Source organism: Malus domestica, chromosome 09, assembly GCF_042453785.1.
Source record: "Malus domestica chromosome 09, GDT2T_hap1".
In the NCBI taxonomy this organism is placed as follows: domain Eukaryota; kingdom Viridiplantae; phylum Streptophyta; class Magnoliopsida; order Rosales; family Rosaceae; genus Malus; species Malus domestica.
In genome coordinates this window covers 33773716-33801116 of record NC_091669.1, presented here as the reverse complement: position 1 = coordinate 33801116, position 27401 = coordinate 33773716, and the positions used below count along the sequence as shown (strand labels likewise).

The 27401-nt window shown below is 39.6% G+C and overlaps 1 protein-coding gene across 5 annotated transcripts; it reads left to right on the top strand.

Moving 5' to 3' along the window:
- The first annotated feature begins 787 nt into the window (after nt 1-787).
- On the top strand, nt 788-27222 carry LOC103439759 (disease resistance protein At4g27190-like). Of its 5 annotated transcripts, none has more exons than XM_070805130.1 (9): nt 788-927; nt 1018-1113; nt 10488-10563; nt 17145-17226; nt 17337-19993; nt 24099-24467; nt 24579-25226; nt 25406-26251; nt 26439-27222. In XM_070805130.1, the coding sequence occupies exons 5-9, from the start codon at nt 17369-17371 to the stop codon at nt 26640-26642; spliced, it is 4692 nt and encodes a 1563-aa protein (XP_070661231.1). In that variant the 5' UTR covers nt 788-927; nt 1018-1113; nt 10488-10563; nt 17145-17226; nt 17337-17368; the 3' UTR covers nt 26643-27222. The 5 variants fall into 5 exon arrangements, with proteins under 5 accessions (XP_070661231.1, XP_070661234.1, XP_070661230.1 ...); XM_070805133.1 differs by having other exon boundaries at nt 17332-19993; nt 24390-24467; XM_070805129.1 differs by having other exon boundaries at nt 17332-19993.
- The last annotated feature ends 179 nt before the right edge of the window (nt 27223-27401 follow it).

Genomic DNA, 27401 nt, shown 5'->3' with positions numbered 1-27401 from the left:
ATATTTGTAATGTTATTTGTCCCAATTTTTCTTTAGTATGAAGCAATCTCTTTGGAATCTCTAAGTCTTCGATTGTAATTGTTTCATATTGACATATATGCATTTCGTCATATACTGAGAATCTTCTATATATGAAAGCAGTTCGTGCATCGCAATTTTGTTTTTTATTGGTCCTTGTGAGTGCAATTATCTATTTCTATAATTACTTGTTTGTGCAAAGCTTCATGTTCCCCGCTAATACTGTACATAATAAACCTCCTCTTTGAATCGTCAACAACCATCGGCTTGGTTCTTAGTTAAAAAAATTATAAAATTCGTACTGTACAAATTGTATCCTGCCGAACCGTGAATGAGTCAAGAAGTTTTAAGTCCAACAATTAGTTAATCTTAGTGAGAGATTATAGCACATGGAGTTTTAAGTCTAACAATTAATTATTCATATGAATTTAGAGTATTTGTGTCGGTTTGAGATTTTGGATATGTATGAAAGTTTTTATAAAAACTGATATTTTTTAAATTAAAAATTAATATTTGGCTATACTTGTTAAAATTCTCAGAGATGTAATTGACAAATTTTAATTAGCTTAAAGACTAATTTTTCTAAAAAAATATAATTTAGGATCTCATTTTTACTTTGATAATAATTCAGTAACTAGATAGGGACATTCCTCTCTTTGTATGAAATTCTAAAAATCGTCTGTCTTTTACAAAATTAGACGCGTACGTGTTGCGCTACTAGTATTTTCCTTCAATAATTGAGAGCATTGCTTTCTAACATGCTTGACTTAAACAAACGGACTATTTAGAGCATTGCTTGACTTGTCATTTCCAAGCCAAGCTTGAAGCTAATGCAAAGAAAGATAACAGCTCCGTCTGCCTGCATGTGTTCATCTGATGTTTTCAACTGTTATTCCAAGAACATGAAAGGTTACATACACGCCTTCAGATTTCCTGTATTCCTGCTCTATAATTCTTTTCACACTTTCGTTTTTACATTTTCTCTGATTTTAATTGCAGCTTGTTAGAAGAAGATAAAGAGTTACGCAGCCTCCTCCGTTCTTACTTGTTTACTGCAGCTTGTTCTTACTTCTTTAAGCTTAGGAAGAAAATAAGGTACGTCCTCCCGTTTCCTTCTTGGATTTCATTCTGTGTTTTACTTCTCAAACTGTTAATTCAATTGTTGGCGCGTCTTTAGATTTTCCGCATAATATTCATGGGAAGTGTTCTAGTGGTCACTTAGTAATTTTGATTAGAAATATTCATTTGCTCTCTTTCTCATGCTGCTCTCTCCTCTCTGCGAAATCTGATTGAAAATTTCTGGAAATATTCCTCGTCTTTTTTTAAAAGATATTGCTGGATCTGCGCAATTGAAGATTTGGTTGGCTCATTCATCTGATTTTCCTGTATGGAAAAAGAAAACCCTACTCCTGTATGAAAAACGCAATCAGTTTCTTGGCTATTTGGCTTTTTTTTTCTTTTTTTTTTTCCTTCTTCTGTTCCTCTACCCTTTTTCCAATCTCTTTTCTTCTACTTTTGTTTAATTTTTTTTGGGGCTGTTCTGTAGAGAAAGTGTTCGGTATAGCTGAAAGAAGAGTACGATAATTGACGGTCCAGATGTACACCACTTGTCCATGTAGTGTTAAGAAATTACAGAATCAAACTCTAATTTTCGGGACGTGAGATTCGTCTAATAATATGCTAGTGATTCAAATTCATCTTTGATGAAAATCAATTCAAATGAAAAGGAATATCTAGAGATGGTTTGACATGGTATCCCAAATCCCGAACATTTTGGGGACGAGAATTTGAATACCAATTCCGAACCGAAATTTCAATATTTCTAATTTTTCGAATTCTTTCAATATTTTGGGATGGATCGAAACATTTTGGGTGGATCGAGACTGAATGTTAAAACACCTCCAAATTGCAAAACAGAGATGAAATTAGCATACGTACTCACAAAATTCGAAGACGAGCAACTAATTAACAAACATCATAAAACTTGAATTTGAGCAAACGTCAAATATGCCCGATTGTTTAGATTCAGAGTAGGCAAACTCTTAATCAAAACTGAAAAGACGAAAAGCAGGAATAGATTTCACAAACCCTAACCTAGAAATTAAATTTCAAAACCTAAGTCAATTCCAAAATTGTACCTGATTTTGGGTGAGAAATCGATGCAATGCATGGAGAATTCGAGATACAGACTCAGACTCTCAGACTCTGAGTGTCTGAGAGAGAGAATCGCGCGAGAGAACCCCAAGGGAGAGAATCGCGAGAGAGAGAGTGGTGACTGTGTGTGGTGGAGGGAATAGAATGGTGTGGTGGGGGCCGGTGGCTGGTAGTAGTTGAGCTTCAAATTCGAGACACAGGAGAGGAGAGGAGAGGGCTCGGTGGTGAGGGAGGCTGGGTTTCAATCGAAATGAAATGATGGAGGACAATAGGGCTGAAGAACCCTAACAAAGATGAACGGCACAGATTAATTGAAAAAATCCAAAGGTTGGAATTAATTCCAACTATAATTATAAATAATATATATATTGAACTAAACATGGTAAATACCAATATTAAACTAAACATGGTAAATACCAAAAATATATGATAATATTTGGGAATTTCTTATATATTCATTAATCTCCAAAGTAGAGTATATATAGGAATTACAATTGGTATTACATATGTACTTCACCAATGTGGGACAATAAACTACTATTTACATTTTAACTAATGTATAACTCGCAACACTCCCCCTCAAGTTGGTGCAAAGATGTCACGCATGCCCAACTTGTCAAGCGAGTCGGAAAACGCACTATTAGCAGTGTTCTAAAACGCGGTCTAGGCGGCCGCCTAGGCGGCGCCTAGGCGCTAGGCGGCGGTGCTCCGCCGCGATTAACTCGAAATCGTTCACTAAATCGGCAAGGACATTAAGCGGTGTAAGGCGGCCGCCTGGGCGGGCTAGGCGGGCTCGGCGGACGCTGGGCGGTCTGGGCGGCCTGGAAAAGAAAGTTCAGTCGCGAGACTCACAACCTTCTTGTCTCCCCGAGTCTCGCCGACGTCGTCGTCTACCTTTCTGTTTGCTAGAAGAGAAGTTGAATATCTGTGGTGGTCTGAAAGGGCGAAGAAGAAGATGAGGGAAGAGAGTGAGAGAGAGAGACAGAGAGACAGAGACAGAGACTACAAGAACCAATTTTGAGGTTCTGAAAGAGTGAAGAAGAAGATGAGGCAAGAGAGTGAGAGAGAGAGAGACTACGAGGTTCTGAAATGACAAAGCAGAAGAAACGAATAGGAACTGCTTGGGGCTGGGGTTGCGTGAAAAAGGTGAGGTCAAAAGCTAGTGATTAGTATTACTGGATCTATAATATTGGGTGATGTGAAAGAGGTAAGGTGGACAGCTACTGTTTGAAGGGCTATCAGATGGTTGTAATAATCATGAACACCACCTCGTGAGCTTTTGATATTTTAAAAGTGAGCTTTTGATATTTTAAAAGTTATATATTATAAGGGTGATCAGATGGTTTTAACTTTTATCATGAAACCACCCACTTGTTGGGTTTTTTATATTTTAAAAGTTTAGGGTATCTATATCATATGTATATAAATGTTATATAAATTATTTAGATAATATTTTATTTTTTTTCAAGTCAAGCATATTATATATGTACATAAAACATTCACATATGTATGTTCTTCTATAAGAAATAACATATTATACAATAATTATTTACATCTGATATAGTAAGTTTAATTAATTCATATAAGATATAAGAAATTTACCTAAATCCGCCTAGGCCCTAGGCGTCCGCCTAGACCCCGCCTAGCCGCCTAGGCGCTAGGCGACATCCCACCGCCCGACTAGCGCCTAGCGTTTTTTAGAACCTTGACTATTAGACACAACCTTAGTAAGAGCATCAGCCAGTTGATCTTCAGATCTCACAAACGGAAATATAATAATTCCAGCATCCAATTTTTCCTTAATGAAATGTCGATCAATCTCCACATGTTTTGTTCGATCATGTTGCACTGGATTATGAGCAATCTCAATAGCAGCCTTGTTATCACAATGAAGTTTCATAGCACCTTTGTGTTTAAACCCAAGATCTCTCAACAATTTTTCCAACCACAACTCACATACACCATGAGACATACCACGAAACTCAGCTTCTGCACTTGACCTAGCCACCACTTTTTGTTTCTTGCTTCTCCAAGTAACTAAATTACCACCCACAAACATAAAGTATCCAGATGTAGATCGCCGATCAGTGATAGAACCAGCCCAATTTGCATCTGTATACCCTTCGACATTCAAATGATCATTCTTGGAGAAAACCAGGCCTCTGCCAGGAGCCATCTTCAAGTACCTCAAAATACGAGTTACTGCATCCATATGAGCTTCACTAGGTGAGTGCATAAACTGACTTACCACATTAACTGCATAAGCAATGTCAGGGCGAGTGTGAGACAAATAAATTAATCTCCCCACAAGCCTCTGATACCGTTCCTTATGAGTTGGAACTTGATCTGGAAATAAGCCCAGACGATGATTCTGCTCAATCGGAGTATCAACAGGTTTGCAATCTAACATACCTGTTTCAGCTAACAAATCAAGAACATACTTCCTTTGAGATAGAAAAATACCATGCTTGGATCGTGCAACCTCAATTCCAAGAAAATACTTCAATTCACCCAATTCTTTCATCTCAAACTCAGTAGCTAGGTACTTTTGAAGGTGTTGTATCTCCTTTTGATCATCACCAGTCACTATCATGTCATCAACATAAATAATCAATGCAGTTAGCTTACCATTTTGTCGCTTTAGAAACAAAGTATGATCTGAATGACTCTGGATATACCCAAACTTCTTCATTGAACTTGTAAACCTCCCAAACCATGCTTTAGGAGATTGTTTCAAACCATACAAGGCCTTTTGTAACCTGCATACAATACCTTTTCCAGGAGATGTTCCAATACCAGGTGGGAGATCCATATACACTTCCTCCTTAAGATCACCATGAAGGAAAGCATTCTTAACATCAAACTGCAACAGAGGCCAATCCTGGTTTGCTGCCAAGGACAGAAGAACACGCACAGTATTAAGTTTGGCAACAGGAGAAAAGGTCTCCTGATAGTCCACCCCATAGGTTTGAGTATAACCCTTAGCAACTAATCTGGCTTTATACCGATCAATAGAACCATCTGCTTTGTGGTTAATAGTAAACACCCATCTACATCCAACGGCTTTCTTCCCGTTTGGTAACGGAACCAAATCCCAAGTAGAATTCTTTTCCAAAGCTTCCATCTCAACTTTCATAGCATTAACCCACTTAGGGTTAGACAAAGCATCTTGCAATTTTGTTGGAATTGATACACTAGATAGCTGACATATGTAAGATGCATATGGTTGGGACAAACGATGAGAAGACACATAATTGTTGATAGGATATTTGGCTTTGGCATGCATATCAGGCTCATATTGTACTTTAGGTTTTCCACGATTAGCTCGTGGAGGCAACTGATAATCATAAGAATCGTCAGAATTTACCTCATGTATGCCACCATCTCGTACCAAACAGTTAGAAGAATCATCACTGGACGAACCATCATCATGCAACTCGTTAGACATATCAGCAGCAGGCAACCAATCATCAGAAGGTAATTCATCAGATATATCAGCAGCAGGCAACCGATCATCAGAAGGTAATTCATCAGATATATCAGCAGCAGGCAACCGATCATCATCTGTAGCCGACTGATTAGTATCACACAAAATAATAGGTTCTGTTCCCAACTCTGTCTGTAACACATCATCCATATTATCTCTTCGAATCTGCACTTCACTCCCCCTCTCCCTCTGAAGTGGAGAGTCGGAAGAAGGCTTCACAAAATACGAAACTTCCTCATGGAAGGTGACATCCATGGTAATATAAGTTTTTTGAGTCGGAGGATGATAACACTTATAGCCTTTTTTATTGTTAGCATACCCAATAAAGACACACCGGAGAACACATGCATCAAGTTTACTCCGCTGATGAGAGTAGACATGCACATACGCAATACACCCAAACACTTTCGGAGGAAGCTTTGAGACAGAAACAAGAGAAACATGTTGTTGTAGCACATCAAATGGTGTCTGAAAATCAAGAACCCGACTTGGAACACGATTGATCAAATACACAGCAGCCAAAACAGCATGACCCCACAAATGATTAGGAACACATTTATCTAACATCAAGGAGCGAGCAACCTTCATTATTTGACGATTCTTCCGTTCGGACACACCATTTTGTTGGGGTGTAAACGGAGTAGTCGTCTGGTGAATAAGACCATGATCACGGAAAAAACATGCCAAAGTGTGATTCACATATTCTCCTCCGTTATCAGACCTGAAGACCTTAACTTTGGTCTGAAACTGAGTAGATACCATTGTACAAAATTCTTGAAGAAGTAACGGAACATCACTCTTATTTTTCATCAAGAACACCCAAGTTACCCGAGTACAATCATCAATAAAAGTAACAAACCAACGGAATCCATTAGAAGTAACTTTTGCAGGACCCCACACATCAGAATGTATCAAATCAAATGGTAAAGTAGCTTTAGAATCACTTACAGGAAAGGAAGCACGATGACTCTTAGCCATGACACATGTTTCACACTTGAACTCTGAATCACTACAAGTGCGAAACAAAGAAGGAAATAGATGCTTCATATAACTGAATGATGGATGTCCCAATCGTCGATGCCACAACCAAATTTGATGTCTGTTATCCACTTTAGCACTTAAAACTTGATGATTATTTGAACCGGAAACAACAGTATCCTCCATAGTCAAGATGTACAAACCCCCTATCCTTTTACCATAACCAATTATCTTCTGAGTTTGAATATCTTGAAAATAACAATACGTAGGATAGAAGTGAGCAGAACAATATAAAGTATCAAGAAGTTTTCCTACCGACAAAAGATTGCACTTAACATCAGGAACAAGTAAAGCACGGACCAGTGATAAGGTTGGAGTTAAAGAGATAGTGCCTTCACCCTTCACAGGGGAAAGTGTTCCATTTGCACTAGTAATATACGGATCACGAACATAATCACATAACTCATCAAACACTCTAGGGTCACTCGTCACATGATCAGTGGCCCCAGTATCAATTATCCATTTATTTGTTCCACCAAGATGCATAACAACACTATAATTATATTGAGCCATTGAACAAAATCACGAACAATAAAGGCACAAAAGATACGCAGCGGAATGAAAACAATTTACCAGAGTACTGTAGCAATCACTGTTCACGGACTGTAGCAAATACTATTCACGGCACTGTAGCAATCACATTTTTCGTGATTTACACGGAGGAAATCACGAAAAATGTGGGCACAAAATTTAAAGCACACAGATCACCAAGAGCGAACTGCTCTGATGCCATATTGAACTAAACATGGTAAATACCAATATTAAACTAAACATGGTAAATACCAAAAATATATGATAATATTTGGGAATTTCTTATATATTCATTAATCTCCAAAGTGGAGTATATATAGGAATTACAATTGGTATTACATATGTACTTCACCAATGTGGGACAATAAACTACTATTTACATTTTAACTAATGTATAACTCGCAACAATATATATATATTCAATTCGATATGGGATTACCAAATCATTGAGGAGAAAATATTGAATCTCATTCTGAAAATTTTGGGATCAGTTTAGTATGACGTCCTAAAAATTTCGAGAATTTCGGTTTAGGAATTTTTTGGTTTGGTGACACACCCCGATCCTAGAATCAAGGCGTGCTGACCGTCACGTGAGCGTGACGTAACCAAAAGTGCGATGCGGAAGCAAAAGATATGAGAAATACGAAGGAATAAAAACCAATTACTAGCAGTAATATTCAACTAGCATGCTAGAGTGAGTTTAAGTGTGCAGTACACAATTTCATAGCATAATTACTAGGTGCAGTCAAGTAGGACTATAATTAAATTACAAAACCCGCAGGTGAGTCCTACATGCAGGAGGTTTGTCAGAACGCCGAAGAAAACCTTGTGAGCCACCAACTGCTAACTAGAACCTAGAGGGGCGTAAAACAAAATTGAGCGGGTCAGTAAAACCAAAGTTTTCCAAAACATTTCATTTAAAATATTTCTAACCCCTCACTGTAAAACATGTATACTTTCCCAGAAAATAACATAATAGCATAATATTTGTTCAAATCTCTCAAAACATTAATCTTTACCAAAATCCAGCAAGTATGCCATGCAATAATGTCAATGACAGAATATGGATGCATCAATATAACAGGTGACATAATGAATCAACCGGAGACCCTGCAGTTGGTCCTGTACGGTTAATTCTATAGCTCAATATCCAACCCAGCCGGAGTCACCACGTTGACCTGTACGACACTACTCTGCACATAAATCGGAACTACCTAAAGTAGTATGTACGATAAGAAATGTGTAAGAATACGCTCTAGTGCTTCTCTCATCAATCATCTGCGCGCATAATCTAAGGTCACCTACTAGTCGGAACCACCTCTAGTGATCTATACGACTAGCATGTCGGAACCCTCACATGGTCTGTACGACATGCACCTACTTGGATCCAAGGTGAGCGTGCGGTGCGGTGAATAATATAAGCACTAACACCAGGGGTGCATGTTATGAGCTCTCAACAAAATTCACATCATCAATGATTCACATGAATAACATAAAACTCACCTGATACTCACATGTGCGTCCACAACACCAATTCACACACACATATATATATATGCATCAATTATCAATTCATATATCTCATAATATGCATGCATGGCGTTTTAAAACGTACTTTCATTTAAACTCAATTTCTGGGAAAAATATCAATAGTATATAGGTATAAACAGAAATACTGTCCACTCACTGGTAAGTCGATGGGTCGTAACCCCCGTGACGTCCCTGGATGCGCTCGTCCTAGGGATAGGTGTATCCTATATGCGAAACAACTATAAAAATGTTAATTGAAGCACATAACCGACAATTCGTAATAACTTCTCATACGGTGCTCAAATTGGGTATATGAATATACCACATCGACCTACTCGACGTCATGGACGTCGAGAAATTTTTAGAAAAATTTTCTGAGGCTGCACGCGCCCCCACGCGCCTGGACAGGCACGAGTCCACACGCCCCCCACGCGCGTCTCCTACCTCGGGCTCGTCGGACTGGTTTTTTCGGTGGCCGGAAAACTGGAGATTTTTCAATCTCCTTGTTCTCCATCATTTCTCAACCATTTTCTTCATATTTTATATCAAAATGAAGCCCTAAGCATGTAGTTTCACGTTACACTAGGCTCACAATAAGCTTAGAATTCCCTGAAAATCAACATATCACGAATGCATGAACAGTGACATAAAACTGGGGTTCGGGTTTCACGTGATTTCGAAGGTTTCTCGTTCTAAAACTAGTACCAAACAACTTAGGAGGTTGAAAGGATGAAGAACCTTACCTTTTTTGGGTCGATCCGCGAAAGTTCAAGGGTATTTGGTCTCGTCCGTACGGTTTCGAGAGGGAGATAGTGTGACTGAAACGGAGAGGAGAGAGAGAGAGCACGAGGGAAAGGAAAGGGGAGTCCCATATGTGTGTGTTGTGTGGTCCATCTCAAGCCATCACCATCCATTTCTTTTTCTAACTCCCTAACCACATAAATTACAAACCAATTTTAATCCAACTTAAATTATTTTCCAAAAGCTTATGAAATATGTGTATTTAGTCTAAATAATATATCACACACACACATACCTTAATACCCGTCAAAGGTAATTCCGTCATTTCACATCCCCGATATAAAGAATCCCGGGACGGGCTGTGACATTTGGGATCTGGATTTTTTTTATTTGGTTCGAAATTTTCCGAATTTTTTCAAACCCTAGGAATACCACTAAACCGTAGTACTAAATAGCCAAACTCTAATATCGTTAGACTACTAATTACTAATAGTTTATCCACACATAAAGAGTGAAAGGTTTATTTCTTTCTCTTTAATTTTTCAAAAATTAGAGATGTTAAAATTATTTATAGGTGACGTTTAAATAAAAAAAAGCAAAATTTCATTTTGTGAAATTACATTACTACCCTTAACTTTTTTCCATTGATAGAAGACTAAATAGTTTTTTCATTCTATTTTGGTTGACAAAGAGAATTATATTAATATGTAGTTTAAATGTGGTAATGTCAAAGGAGAAATAGCACTTCAAAAGGAGGAAGAGAAACAGATTTTACATTGAACTATTTGTCTAGAAGAATGAATTCTGCTTTTATAGACATTTATCGTACATTTTCCACATGGCGCTCTGTATAATTTAATTATTATTTCTCTTAAAATCAATCAAAAGTTCATCTGTACTCCAAGAACTAAGGAAAATTGTGGTGAACTTGTACGTTACATTGATGATCTCGAAATAATATAACATTCCTTTTGCTTTTGCTATACAGTTGTCTCTAAAAGAAAGCTTATTCGAGAGCATAAACAAAACGAAAAGAGTTGCAAACTTTTTGATTAGGAGCTCCGGTATGTACTTTATTTCGTTGTATAATTTCGTTTGAAAGTTATTATTTGCACTATATAAATTAAGTTGTCCAAAAGTTTAATTCCATTTGGGAAATGTTATTTGCACTTCAAACTCTTGCTTCAACCACACCATGTCCACCAACATTGCCGCTATCTTCTTTTTTTTTCTTGTCGAACGATAGATTTATTAGATTAGATGTTAAATTTGAGAGCTGACGGGGATCGAACTCACGCCCTGGTGTAAGGGCAACACTCCTCTCTACTACTGTGGTAAAGAGCCACTTGCAACACTGCCACTATCTTATACATTAAAAAAGCATTAGTAGCAAACACAAAATCATTGCTTTTTGTCATTATATATGTCTATAAGCTACATATTAATAAGACCTTCTTTGTTAATAAAAAATTAATGAAATTATATTATACCCTTTTATACATAACTGAAAGAAAATATTAAATTAGAAAAAAATATGGGTATTAAAGTAATTCACACAAACAAGTTTTTTTTTTTTCCTTAAGCGCAACCGCAACCGCCCACCTCCTTCCACGTTTTCCTCAAGCGCAACCGCTTCGGTTCATTCAAATTATCCAAAAAAATCATGATTTCACTTACCTGTATGAAAAAATGATGGTGGGACAATTTTTCTTAATAAGTGCATATTTTTATCTTATGTAAATATTTTGATACAAAACTACTATTTTGCCTTTCTTATGTAAATATTGTACATCATAAGTGAGGGCAAAATAGAAAAAAAAGGGATATGATTGTCATTTTGTCAAAATGTATAAAATTACTATTTTGCCCTCCCCATCTCAACATTGTGTATTCAAAAGTGAGGGGCAAAATTGGAAAAAGGGGCAAAAAGGTTGACAAGGTGTGTTCTCTTAATATATAGTAAAGATAAACATTATTAATTACTTTAATAATAAAATATTTAAATGTCAAGATAATTAAATTATATTTCTAAATATATTCATTTTTTTTATCGAATAACCTCAACTGGGTTGTTAGTCTTGGTTGAGCACCCTCATAGCATCTTCCTCAAACCAAATAAAAGAGTCATTACAAACCAAACTTAACTTGGTGAGGCGATGTGCCTCGCAATTACACTGACGAGGAACATATCCAAATTGGGCACTTAACAAACTCAGTTGTCAACTCCCTGATATCAGAAGCAATAAAACCAAGACTTGAGTAATCAACATTGCCTCATTTGCAGGCTTCAATAGCCTTAATTGAATCCGTTTCAACCTGGACTAACCAACAGCCAGCACGAAGAGCGAGCTGCAATCAGCTCTGATCGTCAGCGGCTCCGCTTGTTTCACAGAATCAATCCCTTGGAACATCCACACAGCCGTTGCCCGGAAGTACTCCTCCCACGCCTCCCTCCACAACCTCCAGTCTAGCCGCTCCATCCACAGTTAATTTGAACCATCCATCACTAGGTGCCATCCACCTCTGTGGCTGCGGCACCTTATCAAGAGTGGGACTGCGATTAGCAGCCTGGAATTCCTGCAGCCAACACAAGCTTTCCCCTCCCATACCACCCTATTCCGCTCCATCCAAATTGTCCAGAACAGCATTAAAACTACGTCAAAATCCACCCCTTTCTCCTCCACTAGCTTCTGGAACGAGTCCTTCAAAGATCCACCAGGGAGATCACCCCCACCCAAACCTACTGGAGAAGCAAACCACATCGCACGGGCGAAGTGACACTCCATCTTCACATGTTTGGCCAACTCAAAAGGAGCAGCGCACCTTGGGCAAGAACCATCTATTCTCACACCTTTTTGAATAAGATTAACTCTAGTTGGTAGAATATCCGAGCATATTCGCCAACCACAAATCTTAACCTTTGGTGGTACCTGAGCCCGCCAAATAGCTTGCCACAGCCCTTGATAGCACTCCCCCCACTGGAAGAAGAATCCCATTCACACCCCTAGGATTTCTTTCTTCAAACTGAGTTCTCTCTTATCATGCTCTCGATGCTGTACTCCTGCAACAACTCGTTCTTCTCCTTGGCGTCCACCTTGGCAAAAGTACATCTTCGTGCTTGAGCTTGGTAGCTGTCTGTCGCGGGGTTTCAAGGCCTGGCAGTGTCCACACCACAGCGCTGGTTTTAAACTCTCATCGTTTTCGTTGGGATAAGAGCCAAATGGCAATTAAAACCCATTTAAATTTTCGGCACAAAGTTGTTAGCTTCTGATTGCTTCCTTTGTTGAAATTTTGAATCCGTCAGCAGCTGCTTTTGCTTTCTTATCTTTTCTTTTATTTTCTCAGCTTGTGAGAGAGAGAGAGATTCTAGTGGTGGAAAGAGATTTTTCACAGTGAATAACAATTAACTCAAAACATCTTTCACATTTAATCGTTGATTGTGTATTTATCTATTTAGCATTTTCATTAACAAATATTGGGTGATGAGGATATTGATGCGTAGTACTATAGTAAACTAGTACATGACCTTGAGCTTTTACAATGTGTTTTTGTTGTGGTTGCTTTATTTGAATTTCTACTTTGTGTGTCAGACTTCTATATCATTTATGTTGTAGGAATCAACTATAAATCCGTAGAAATCCATAAAACAAGTCCATACAAATTCATAAAAATTTATAATAAAAATTCATATAAATTTACTAAAATCCATATATATTTGTAGAGTCTATTAAAATATTTTAAAATCTATCACTTAAACAAATCCATTAAAATATTCTAAAATCCAAATTAATTACACCCCCTAAGTTTAAGACGCCTGCTATTATAATAATTAACACACAGCCAAACACCTTTTAAACACACAACCAAACACCTCCCTTCTTCCTCCCTGCAACTTTTTCACCATTTTTCCTCCACCTTCCTTCGTCTAGGACCAATCACCATGGCTGCCATTTATCATACTTGTACAACAACAACAACAACAAAGCCTTTTCCCACTAAGTGGGGTCGGCTATATGAATCCTAGAACGCCATTGCGCTCGGTTTTGTGTCATGTCCTCCGTTAGATCCAAGTACTTAAGTCTTTTCTTAGGGTTTCTTCCAAAGTTTTCCTAGGTCTTCCTCTACCCCTTCGGCCCTGAACCTCTGTCCCGTAGTCACATTTTCGAACCGGAGCGTCAGTAGGCCTTCTTTGCACATGTCCAAACCACCGGAACCGATTTTCTCTTATATTTCCTTCAATTTTGGCTACTCCTACTTTACCTCGGATATCCTCATTCCCAATCTTATCCTTTCTCGTGTGCCCATACATCCCACGAAGCATCCTCATCTCCGCTACACCCATTTTGTGTACGTGTTGATGCTTCACCGCCCAACATTCTGTGCTATACAACATCGCTGGCCTTATTGCCGTCCTATAAAATTTTCCCTTGAGCTTCAGTGGCCTACGACGATCACACAACACGCCGGATACACTCTTACACTTCATCCATCCAGCTTGTATTCTATGGTTGAGATCTCCATCTAATTCTCCGTTCTCTTGCAAGATAGATCCTAGGTAGCGAAAACGGTCACTTTTTGTGATCTTCGCTAGATTGCTCCGGTCATTAGTGTGGATAAGTATATAAATGGATAGAGATAGGAAAGCAAACACAAGATGTACGTGGTTCACCCAGATTGGCTACGTCCACGGAATAGAGGAGTTCTCATTAATTGTGAAGGGTTTACACAAGTACATAAGTTCAAGCTCTCATTTAGGGAGTACAAGTGAATGATTTAGTACAAATGACATTAGGATATATTGTGGGAGAATGATCTCGTAACCACGAAACTTCTAAGTACCGGAGTGTGGTATCGTCTTGACTTTCCTTATCTGTCTCATAGGTAGATGTGGCATCTTCTCTGGAAGTACTCTTCCTCCATCCAGGGGTGGTATCTGTAACTGGTGGAGATGCACAAGGTAATGTATCAATGTCACTTGAAGCTTACTTGTAGTTTCAGGCTTGGTCAAGCGCGATACAAACCATGTAGTAGGAGTCCCCCAAGTCGCCGAGCTAGGGGATCTGCTGAAAGAGGTAACAGACAAGGTAAGCAATCAGAGCTCCGGCTGATTGTTCACATTCTCCCTATCTTGCAGGCAGCATGAAGGATAAAGAGAAGAAAAATGAGAAGATATGATATGGGATACTTTTTCTTTTGAAGAAGTAACTTTCCACAGGCTTATTCTTGAACTGGGCTGGAGGGTTTTCTGGTTTCCTCCAGAGTATAAGGCCGACTGAAGAATTTGAGGGTCAAAACAAGTCCATCAAATCTAGAGTACGTTCGACCCTGCTGATATGGGATACTTTTGCTTTTGACAGAGTAGTGGATGTATCGGCACGTGTGCTGTTACGTTTGTCTCCACATGCTTCCTTGTATCCTTCTCACTTGCCCTATCTGTTCCTCAGGCAGATGCGGTATCTTCCCTGGAAGCATAAGATGTTGAAGATGAGTACTCGAGAGCAATGCCAGGTAAGTAATCAGGTAAGGGGTTCCAGGCAGTCAGTTCCTGGCTGGAAGCTTGATTCCAAGTGCTGACTGATTGCTCTCTTTCTCCTTGTCTTGCAGGTAAGAACAAGGCTAAAGGAAAAGACAGGGAAAAAGCATGATATGGGATACTCTTGCTTTTAACCCTGATGATATGAGATATTCTTGCTCTAGTATAGCTTGTTTACAGAGGTATATCGGGGAGAAAGAAAGCTGAATATTTCGAAAGGCTTCGTTGGGAGTGCCCTCTCAGATAAGAGGAAGGGTTGAGCATTTTTGCAGGTCTGCCTGTCCGTTGGGGATGGAGGTCGACATATATAGGAGTCTCCCTAACATCAAGTAATAATGCTATTCCTTTACCCTGCTTGGTCATAGCACGGTAGTGGGAGCTGTCAGCTTCACAAGTTTTAACTCTGTCAGAGCACTTTGAAAAAGTGGTCTGTGGTATCTGGAAAGCTGATGTTGCGTGTGAAGATTACAGACAAGCTTTATCCAAGGAGATCCGACTCTTGAAGTTGGGAAAGTGGTGCCTCTTCGGTTTTCGAACAAGCAATCCTGTCGGGGATCTGGCTCTCGAGATTCGGAGAACGATGCCGCTTCGATTTTTGAGAAAGCAGTCCTGCTGAGGGTCTGGCTCTCGAGATTCGGAGAGCGGTGTCTTCGATTTTTGAGAAAGTAATCATGTTGGGAGTCTGGCTCTCGAGATTCGGAGGGCGGTGCCTCTTCGATTTTGGAGCATGCAATCTTGTTGGGAGTGTTTTCTCGAATGTGAGTAAAGGTTGGGTATGTTTGCTAGTCTACCTTGCCACGAAGCACAGAGGTTGACACACAGGGACTTTCCAATTATCCATCAGTGGTACTGTTCCTTTACCCTCTCTTCGATTTTTGAGAAAGTAATCATGTTGGGAGTCTGGCTCTCGAGATTCGGAGGGCGATGCCTCTTCGATTTTGGGGCAAGCAATCTTGTTGGGAGTGTTTTCTCGAATGTGAGTAAAGGTTGGGCATGTTTGCTAGTCTACCTTGCCACGAAGCACAGAGGTTGACACACCGGGACTTTCCAATTATCCAGCAGTGGTACTGTTCCTTTACCCTTGTGGGTAATAATATGGTAGCTAGGCCTTCAAAATTTATGTGTCTAAACTTTGTTAATGTTGTTTCTTTGCTATTCTTTTACCCTTCTTGGTCAGAGCGATGTAGTGAGAGCTGCAAGCTTCACGTGTCTCAACTTTGTCAGAGAACTTTGGCAAAGTTATATGTGGTACCTATGAGCTACTGTTGCGTGTGGGAAGTGGGTGATTGAACAGTACGATTCATGTGCTTTCTACTTCGCCAGAAATCTTCGACATAATGCCCATAATTTCCGCAAAGCTGAGTGTGCGTGTGACAGGTGCTGAGAAGGCTGGAAAAGTAGTCTCAACTTTGTCAGAGAACTTTGACAAAGTTATATGTGGTACCCATGAGCTACTGTTGCGTGTGGTACCATGAGCCATTTATCATACTTGTAAATAAAATAAAATAAAATAAAATTATCTTAAAATGAACAAAATCAGACACTTGGCAGCCTCCTCGCTCTGCTCGACCTTTCAGAGCGAGGGAGGTTGTCTCTGTTCCTGACCTTGCGTTGCTCGAGCTCATGACTGCCTGGATTTCGCTGCGTTGCTCGAGCTCATGACTGCCTGGATTTCGCAGTTGATGGGCTCAGATTTGTCTCGTAAACTAGAGCTCGTCATGAGCCACCAGAACTCGTCGAGCCTTGGCAGAGTTAACTCGGTCAGCTTGCGAGAATCGGGGGTCAACTCCGTCGTACCATATAGCTCAGTAGCTCTGTGATACAGTGTTTAACGAGCCTTGGTGGTCTTCAACGAGCAAATCGTTCTACATTTCGATCTCTGCCTCATGCACCAGCTTTAAGTGTGCTGATACGGTGTTTGTCAAAATGTTTCAGTGAAATTCAAAGCAGATTATATATGTTTTTCATAGTTTTTAAGATTTGAAAACAGTTGCCTAAATTCAGTACCAAGCAAATTTTTTTAGTATAATAATTGTATATGAAAACTTGTTCATGGTCTCGACTTCTACTTTGCAAGTGTGGTATAACCTTCTTTTTGCTTTTACTATGCAGATTTCTCCAAAACCAAAAGAAAACCAAAAGATTTGCATACTGCTCTGTTTTTCTTCAAGCCTAGTCTTGATCATGAGCTAAGGTATGACCTATTGTTTCATTTTTTTTTTAATTTCATCTTAAAAATAAAGGATTCCTTTCTCGTATCTTGAATTTTTTTCATTGTGGATTCGTATATATTCAACAGATCAGAGAAGCAGACGAATTGGTAAGCTGAAGGTGCCATGGCGATGGAGATACTCAATGCAATTATTCCTACAATAATTGACTACACAATTATACCAGTTGCACGCCAAGTGGGTTATATCATTTCCTACAAAAGCAACCTTGAAGATCTAAGGAGTAAATTGGAGGATTTTGACTCTGTCATACAAGAGATGAATCATGAAGTTGATGAAGTCGGAAGAAAAGTTAATAAAAAAGTGAAAGCTGATGTCCAGAAATGGCTGTCAGATGCGAAGAATACCAATGGGGAGGCAGAAGCACTCTTGCATGATGAAGGCCGTGCAAAGACACAGTGTCTCATTATATGTCCTAATCTGATATACTATCATCAGCGTAGCAGGAAGTCTACAAAACTGATGGAAAAGATTGAAGCACATGAAAAAAAAAAAAAAGGGTTTCAGAGTCTTTCTATCGATGCTCCCGTAGAAGACATATCTGGCATAGCCTCCCACGACTACATGGCCTTTGAATCAAGGATTTCAATGGTGAAGGATATCATTACGGAACTGAAAAACCCTGATATCAACAGGATTGGGGTGTACGGATTAGGGGGCGTTGGGAAGACAACACTTGCCAAAGAGGTTTACAGAGAAGCTCTGGAAGAGAAGTTATTTGATGATGTGGTTATAATACTAAATGTCAAAGAAAAAAAAGACAACGAAAAAATTCAAAAAGAAATTGCCAAAAAGTTGAGGATGGACGTTGATGAATCTGAGGATATGGGAACAAGAGCGAATCTCCTACGAGCTAGGATAAAAGATGGGAAGACTCTTGTCATTTTAGATGATGTTTTGGAAAGAACTGACTTTGAGGCTGTGGGACTCGTCGGTGTGCCGAACTGTAAGCTATTGTTGACATCTAGAGAAATAAAAGTTATACGCTCTGATATGCGTACGCAAAAAGAATTTCAACTTGGATTTTTAACAGAACAGGAAAATTGGAATTTGTTTGAGAAGATGGCAGGTGATGTTAAAGACAACCGTATACTGAAGGAAGCAACCCAGCTAGCAAAGAAATGTGGAGGTTTGCCGGTTTTGGTTGTTGCAGTTGCAAGGGCTTTAAGGGATAGTAGTTTGGATGAATGGAAAGTTGCGTTGAGAAGTTTCAAAAGATTTGACAAGAAAGAGTTGAATGAAAAAGCATTCTTGGCTCTAAAGTGGAGTTACGAACAATTGGAGGATCAAGAGCTTAAACAATTGTTCTTGCTTTGTGGGAGTAGCAGCAATCATCTCGGTGACTTGTTGAAGTATAGTATGGGTTTGGGTTTGATAAAAAATGTTGAGACAGTAGAAGAGGCACGGACTTCATTGAATGTAATGGTTAAAAAATTAAAAAATTCTTGCCTATTGCAGGACAGCTATGACGATGACACTGTTAGAATGCATGAACTTGTACGAGATGTTGCTGTCCGGATTGCAACCGATGATCAAAAAGCCTTTTCAGGAGCATATGGAGAAGAGGTGACAAAATGGCCAACTAAGGATTGCCTTAAAAAATGCACAAGGATGTCCTTACATTATTGCAAGATCCCCAGGCTTCCTGAAGAACCTTGGGAATGCCCAGAATTAAAATTGTTGGTCTTGGAGAATGATCATATTGGCCACTCCCAGGAAATCCCAAGCAAATTTTTTGAAGGGATGAAAGAACTCAAAGTGTTGGATGTAACTGCATTCAGTATTCAGTCACTGCCTCCATCTCTTCAATCCCTAAAGCATCTCCACACATTGTGCTTAGATCAATGCGAGTTGGTAGACATAACTCTTGTTGGACAGCTAACAAACTTGAAAATTCTTAGCCTCATACATTCCAAGATTAAAGAGTTGCCCAAAGAAATAGGGCAATTGACTCGTCTACAATTATTGGATTTGACCGATTGCTCTGAACTTGTTCTGATCTTACCTGGTGTTATATCAAGCTTGACAAGACTAGAAGACTTGAGGATGGGAATATATAGCTTTAAGCAATGGGAGGGTGAAGGTCCCACTAGCGGAGGAAGTAATGCTACTGTTTCAGAGCTGAAGCGCTTGGCTGAACTAACTGCTTTAGACATCCATGTTCCAGATGCTAACCTTCTTCCAGCCAACTTGTTCTCCGATAAGTTAGAAAGATACAATATACTTATCGGTGATTGTTGGGAGTATCCCTACAGGTACAGAACCTCCTCTAACATGCTAAAACTCAAGCTCACCAGGAGAAATCAATTTGACCGAGGCATAAAGTTGCTGGTAAAGAGATGTGAGCAATTGTACTTGGATGGGAAGGAGAGTCGGAATATAATTTCCTTTCTATTTGACAGTGATGCTGTGGAACAACTGAAGTGTCTCCATGTCCAAAACAACGATGAAGTTACATATGTCATTAACTTCGTCAGTTGGAGTTATTCTCATAATACCTTCCCCAACCTGGAATCTCTAACTCTTGAAGACCTTGTAACTTTGGAAAGTGTATGTTATGGGCAACCTGTAGGCGAGCCCTTTCAAAAGTTAAAATCTTTGACACTTCGGAATTTACCGAAGCTTATTGGTTTCTTTTCCAAAGACAAGCGAACGATTGGTACAGATGCCGACGAAATCGTTTTGGAGGAAGAAGTTGGTGGACCGCCGAGACTTTTCAGTAATGGAGAGGTACTTTCTCTGTTATTTTTCTAGCAAAATGGTTGCATGATTCTTTCTGCAATAGTTTTCTTCTTCGAGTTTTGAATTTCTTTTTAAGATTTATTTTGATAACCCATGGTTTTTTTTTTTTAAGGAAAACTAATGAAAAGTGCTTGAAAACTTTGAGTTTTAACGATAAGGACAAAATAAAGGGTAAAGTGAATAATACCAGGATTGACTTTTTAGTGTAAAAATATGGTTTTTCTTAAAGTGAACAGTACCATAAGCTTTTCATTAAAGTTTTTTTTTTTTAAGATTCCTTTTTAAGAATTAATATTTATTTTTTCAATGAGCCAAAACCATTTAAATGATATATTTAAGTTATCAAGTTTTGACAACCCACGGTCATCAACTATTGATATATATTTTTTGTTAACAATCGATATTATCTACATTAAAAGAGTAAAGGAGTTGACCTAGCCTAAACAATAATGTAGTTCAAAGTCGTTTTTGACGAGAATCGAAACTAAGATTTTTCACTTACCAATAAAAAGAAATATTACTAAATCGTAATATTAAGTGACAACTATTGTTATTCAACTAACAAGTCAAACCTTCTGCACCCATTTATGCATGTGATCTCTCTGACTTTCTTACAATTTTGACATCTGTCCATTCACTAACCATACCTAACGACTTTAACTCCCAATAAAATAAAAAATCAGAGCGTAGCCCAGCGTACTGGGTATCTCTCCCATTCCCCTTCCTTCCTTCCCAACGCCACCAATCACCGCCCCCTCCTCACGGACCTCCACCTCTTCAAGTATAGCGGCATCATCTCCCTTGATGACGTCCTCTAGATCGTCAAGGTTATGAGGAACAGATCCATGGCCAAAGGAGCTCGCGGGAACGGTGAAGGAGATTCTTGGAACCTGTGACTCGGTGGGCTGCACGGTTAACGGCAAGGACCCCAAGGAGATTCTTGATGACGTCATCTAGATCGTCAATATTACTGTTGTTGTGTTTGGGGAAATGAGAAAGAGGAGGATGAGCGACTTCTTTTTCTTAACTTTTGCTAGAGTTATGTTAAGGTTAAGTTTGTGGACGTGGTTCTCATTGGCAAATTATGAGCGGAGAGCAAACCAGGGTTTGGGTGGATAGATGGATCCCTACATTGCCAACGGGACACCCAACTCCATTGGGAGGGAACTCGGCTGTTGACACACTTTCTGTTGCATCTAGGGTTGGGCACGGGCCCAATTTTGAAGGGACCGGACCGGACCCGGGTTTAAAAGAAACGGGCCGGACCGGGCTGGGCACAACAAATTTTAAAACAGAAACCGGACCTAACCCGGCCCGTTTGAAACGGGCCGATTCGGGCCAGGTCCACGGGTCCTTTTTTTTTTCCTTCTTCTTCTTTAGTTCTCTCGATCGTTCCAGCTTCCAGGAGATGTCGGATCATGGCAAGTTGGCAACAAGAATGCAAGCATCTGAAGAATGGAATCATAGAAAGATTGGGGATTCTCTCATTTACCCTTTCAATCCCTACACAAAGATTAAGGATTCTCCCCCAATCTCAAAACCCTCAATCCTAAAAATGGAATCACAGAAGAACGAAGAAGATGAGTCGACGAGATCAAGCTCAAATCATTCGGGTTGCCAACGAGATCGAGACCTAGGTTCTCTGAGCTTGGGATGTCGTTGAAGAGGAGAATCGAGAGATGGGTGGTGCGACAGCGGTGGCGGTTCTAAGGTTGATGTCGTCGAGGTCGAGGAGAGAAAATTAGCAGCTTTTGAACAATCGAGAGATGGGTTCTGGGACCTGGGTTCTTTGAGTTTGGGATGTCCTTGAGGAGGAGAATCGAGAGATGGGTGGTGAGATGGCGGTGGCGGTTCTGAGGTTGATATCATCGAGGTCAAGGATGAGAGAAAAATTAGCAGCATCTGAACAATCGAGAGATGGGTTCTGGAACCTAGGTTCTCTGAGTTTGGGATGTTGTTAAGGAGGAGAATCGAGAGATGGGTGGTGCGACGGCGGCGGCGATTTTGAGTTTGATGTCGTTGAGGTCGAGGAGGAGAAGACAGTGAAGAGAGTATGTGGGTGGGAGGATCCCATCCCCCAATGTCTGTAATTAGAAACGATTCAATTCATGTACGGGCCGGTCCGGGGCCCCGTTCTTCTCAATATTTGGACTCGGCCCGCCCCTTAATTGTCATCCCCCCCGCCCCGCCCCGTTTACTCTTCAAAAAAATTGGAACCGCCCCGTACCCGCCCCGACCCTAGATTACCCGCCCCGACCAGCGGTTCCACTACCCGTTTGCCCACCCCTAGTTGCATCAATTATTGATCAGGATCACTCCTCATGGCTTTTGATCCCTATTAGTGGGCAGCTCTCCCCGGTGAAGTATGATGCCATTCTGGATACACATATCGGAGACCCTTCGAGGTGGCTGCATGATTATAATGTTAGATCTCGGTCTCAGCAACCATTGGCACCTAATGCTGATATGTCTAGGGTCTGGAAATGTATATGGAGCTTGGAGGTCCCACCCAAAATTCGAATCTTTATGTGGAGGGCCCTCAGGAAGTGGCTTGCGACGAAACTTGGTCTCTATATTAGGCAGTGTGCCCCTTCGCCATTATGCCCGTTGTGTAACTCTATGGAGGAGTCAATGGAACACCTTCTGCTTCTCTGCCCGTGGGTTGAAAGGGTTTGGTTTGGTGGGCCGTTGGGTTACCGTATCACTAGTGCTTCTATAACATCTTTACAGACCTGGCTAATGGGTTTTTTGGTTTCGGATCTTGGCTCTAAGGAGGAAAGGATGAAAACCCTGTCAATAATTGCATTTACTTGCTGGAACATTTAGAAGGCTCGATGCGATGGGGTGTTCAACAACATTACCCCATCCCCTTTAAAACAATTCATGTGACTGGCGGAGTAATTGCATCATTCAGGGCCGTTCGCGCCAGGTTGTCCTCTCCGTACCCCACTCTTAGCAGGTCTCCACACTTGCCACCTTACTGGAATCCTCCCCGTGGAAACCTGTTAAAGGTTAGTGTTGATGCTGCATGGAAGAATGGCCTTGTGGGTGGTCGAACCAGGGGAGCTGCAGGTATTGTTGTTAGAAATTCAGTGGGCTGCTGCGTTGCAATCAGGCGTAGAGAGTTTTGGGCCCCAAATGTATGCTCGGCGGAAGCCTTGGCAGTCATCGAGGGGTGCATGTTGGCCTTGCAGCGGGGTTACTCTAATATAGGCATCGAGTCTGACTCATGGGAAGTGGTGTCTTGCCTGAATGGTCAGATTGATGACTGCTGCTGGGAGGCGTTCCCCATTCTTTCCCGCATCCGTGCGTTGAGGAATTCCTTCCATGCTTGCAACTGGTCTTGGGTCCCAAGATTAGCTAACTATGCGGCGGATTATGTGGCGTCTCATTCTGGCGCAGAGATGTGCAATCTTGTATGGGTTGAAAGACCCCCATCTTCGCTTGTGGGCATTCTCAACAATGACGGCCTTCCCTGCCCGCCGTCGTAGTTTTGAGTTCGAGATATTGGGTTGACTCCTTGGTTTGGTGTGTTTGTTTGGACCTATGTTTCTCTTCTTGGTGGTTTTTGTTGTTTGCCTTGTTGGCTTTCTGCCCTGTGTGGTTTTGTCTAGTTAATATATTTGATCAGTTTCCAAAAAAAAAAAAAATTAGTTTGTGGACAAGTGCCAAATATTGAGATGCGTCAGAAAGAGATCATACTTATTTTAGGTATAGAAAATTTGAACTCCGCTCTAATTACAAGGATAATTCACCACTTACTATAAAGATCTTTCACAATAATGTGTTTTTAGTATCAATTTAAAAATAAAATAGGTTTTTGTTTGGTTGAAAACAAAAAAGTTTAATTTAAAATTAAATTGACATAATTTTGGCCCTATATATTTATTTTTTTCAGATAGTTTTTTACTCCAATTTGTTCTTTGCTAATTAATAAAAGTACAAGGACATACATCTGTCTAGTAGCCTAGTAGCTTACTTTTTAAGTATATGACATTTACTTTATATCTACACATTTAGAATATATACGGCTAACAACAATGTAAATTGTAATTTTCTAAAATAAACATGAATTTTGTTATGTGCTATGCAGGTTAAGATGCCCAACTTAACAACCTTGACTGTGCATCAATGTGATAGTTTAAGATTTTTGTTTTCAAGTTCCATGGCTAAATGTCTCGGACAACTAAAAAATCTCAAGATATCTAATTGTCAAATCATGGAAGAGATAGTGGGAAATGAGGAGAATACAGATGACATGTTTGATAAGCTAAGCCGTCTAGAGCTACAACATCTTCCAAACCTCGTTAGATTCAGCTCAGGAAGTTACATTAAATTTCCGTCTTTGGCGTATCTGAATCTAGACGATTGTACTAAACTGGAGACATTCATCTTTGATGCTAAGAGTGAAAATAATACAACCAACAAAGAAGAAAGAGATATTGAGCTCTTTGATGAAAGGGTGAGTTATAACTTCTCTTCTTTTCTTTATGCTTTTATTTCCAACTTATGCATGCGTCCCACTCTTGCGAAGAAAGGTTTGTTCACAAGTTCTAAAATGAATATGTGACAGGTAGGATTTCCTAGCTTGGAGGTGTTGTACATATGGGGCTTACCTAAGTTGAAGACAATATTCCACAACCAACTTCATTCAGATTCTTTTGGCAAGCTCAGAATTATGGATGTTCGTAGATGCCACAGTTTGATTAATATCTTTGGGCTAAGTATCATGGGAAGATTGAATGCTCTAGAGACATTACAAATAGAGCAATGTCAGTCACTACAAGTGGTAGATGACACATCATCTATCACTCAGTTGAACCGTTTTAAGTGCCCAAATCTAGATTCAGTTTGGATAGACTCATGTGAGAGTTTGAAAAATGTATTTCCCACTTCAGTGGCCAAAGATCTTAAGCAGCTAAACCAGTTCAGCGTCAAGAATTGTGGTTTAATGGAGGAAATTGTTGTGAAGGAAGGACCACAAACAACATATGAGGAGTTCGAGTTCCCTAAAGTAAGAGCTATGGAATTTGATAATCTGCCCCAACTTCGGAGTTTTTATTCAGGATTGCATGTTTCTAATTGGCCATCACTCAACCTATTAATGTTCAAGAAATGTGGTGGTGTGGAGATTTTTGCTACTGAATTTTCAACATATCAAGACAAGTTTAAGTTGGGCCACCCAATACCAACGGAACAACCTTTCTTTTTAATTGAGAAGGTAACCATACTTGCACACAACTCTTTTGAGATTTGAAATTTTATGTGATTTTTACATACTAGTTAAACATACACCATCAAGTAAATACATTTATTATGTTTTTAATATTAAAGTTATTATGTGTTGTCCAGTTTTTCAAAATATTTTAAAGCATGCTCTTATCGTTGATTATGTTTCAGGGTAAGTCATTCCTCAACTTGGAAAAGTTGATGTTGGACAAGAACACGGAGATTTGGTATGAACCGTATGGTCCACTTCCGACAGAGTTGTTAAGCAAAATAAAATCGATTTATTTTGCTACTTCACATCCCAAGTCAGATGTTTTCTTTGAGAATTTACAGAATATTGAATACCTCGGTGTTCTCTCTGCTCCTTGGAAAGAATTAATTGTCCACAACCACCAAGGAAGTAGTAGCGGGGAAATACATGAAGTTGAGACCTTCCCACGTGTAAAGACTTTGTGGCTCATCGATATGCCGGAGCTGATGCATCTAGGTATGGAAAACTCCCAACCAGGGGTCCCTGTTTTTCCAAACTTGGAAATTCTATGTCTGCAAAAATGTGGCAGATTAGAGAATCTAGCTTCAACTTTGATATCCTTTCGGAATCTAACCAGTTTGGCCATACGGTATTGTCATGGACTGCAATACTTAATACCTTATTCTGTGGCTAAGAATTTGCAGCAACTCAAGGAGTTCGAAGTTGAGTCCTGTGAAAGAATGGTTGAAATAGTAGTGAGCAACAGAGATGATCCAGAAAATGAGATTACTTTCAGTTGCTTGCAACATTTGAAACTTTTTGATCTACCAAGTCTGCAAGGATTTTGCACTGGAAATTACATTTTCAAGGTCCCATCCTTACCGTCCAACAATTTGATTGTCGAGAAGTGCCCGTTGATTGAGTTAACGATTTCTCTTGATGGGTTACTCCAAAGTGGTCCAAGACCAGAAAGACTACAAATAGCAGAGGAAACTGATGATGTACAAAAGCTAGGTGATTCCAAGGAGAATGAACGTGATCAAACCGTAAGTTCTTCATTCACTAATTAAGCATCTGTTAATTTCACTCTCCAATTTTTCAGCTTTTTCCGAACCTTGAAGTCAAATTTAAAAGTTTGATTTATTCATCTTATTCATAGTTGTTCAGTCAGAATTCATACTGAATAGTTTATGTGTTTATTTATAATTGTCCACTAAATATATATTTCTATAGGAGCAGCTGGTGATCGAGGATTCAAATGTAGATGTTACGATTGCAAGACTCTCTGCCAAAAAGGAATCCTCATCTTTTGCCTGGCGTGTTAAGGTTTTCCGATTGTGTGCGATTGCATGTTTGTGTGTTATTTTCCTCTTCCTTCTGTTTTTTTTTTTAAAGGAAGATATATCAGCCTGGAGAGCAGACTGGAAGGCACTCTGATATGTTGGACCACACTACACATTCCACGGAAATCACATTGGATTGTTCAAATTTTTAATGGTTAAAACTATGCTACTTGGAGTAAAAGGAAATACGCATTGGAGATCCTAGAGGATGCACGCTTTCTTGGCTTTGGCGTTATTGTGGTTGCTACTTTCATTATACTCAAGTTTTCTTGTTACTTACTCTTAACTATTCTCTGTTCTCCCCTCAAGGGTCTGTGCCCAACCTTGCTTCCCTGGCTGATCTCATCTTGTTTAATATAAGCATGCAAGCTGCGGCTTCAATGAAAAGCTGTCCCAGAAACTTGTGCAATTTGGGAAGGCACTGATGCATATTCCATGTCATGTTATGCTTGTTTTGACTCATGTGTTTCGCCGTAAAAGTGTGATTTGTATTTGAAGCCTTGTTCGCTACACTTTCAGTTTTGGTGTTTGGGAAATAAAGCTTGTGTGTTTTATGTAAACATTGATGCATTTGAAGTGGTGCTTGTGTGCACGTCTACTGAAACAGCTTTATCCTTGAATTGGTACTCATTTTATTGCTTCTTGTGATACATGAAAAATATCATTTCCAATCATCTTCTTAAGAGCATCTCCATTGAGGACTAGAATGTAGAGAGGACTCGTAGTTACTGTAGTTTTAGCCCACGTGTTGCCGCGGGAATGTCAAATGAATTATAAATAGTGTATGTGTTAAAATAATGTACTAAACCAGAAATGCGCATAAAAGCTCATTGAATATTTCAAGGGAGTTTTA

What these genes read in the sequence shown, in the direction of transcription:
- LOC103439759 (XM_070805131.1), top strand. Translation starts at nt 17,369, where the DNA reads ATGGCGATGGAGATACTCAATGCAATTATTCCTACAATAATTGACTAC. An exon ending in TTGAGCTCTTTGATGAAAGG is followed by an intron (nt 24,468 to 24,578) that starts GTGAGTTATAAC and finishes AATATGTGACAG; the next exon opens with GTAGGATTTCCTAGCTTGGA. An exon ending in CTTTCTTTTTAATTGAGAAG is followed by an intron (nt 25,227 to 25,405) that starts GTAACCATACTT and finishes ATTATGTTTCAG; the next exon opens with GGTAAGTCATTCCTCAACTT.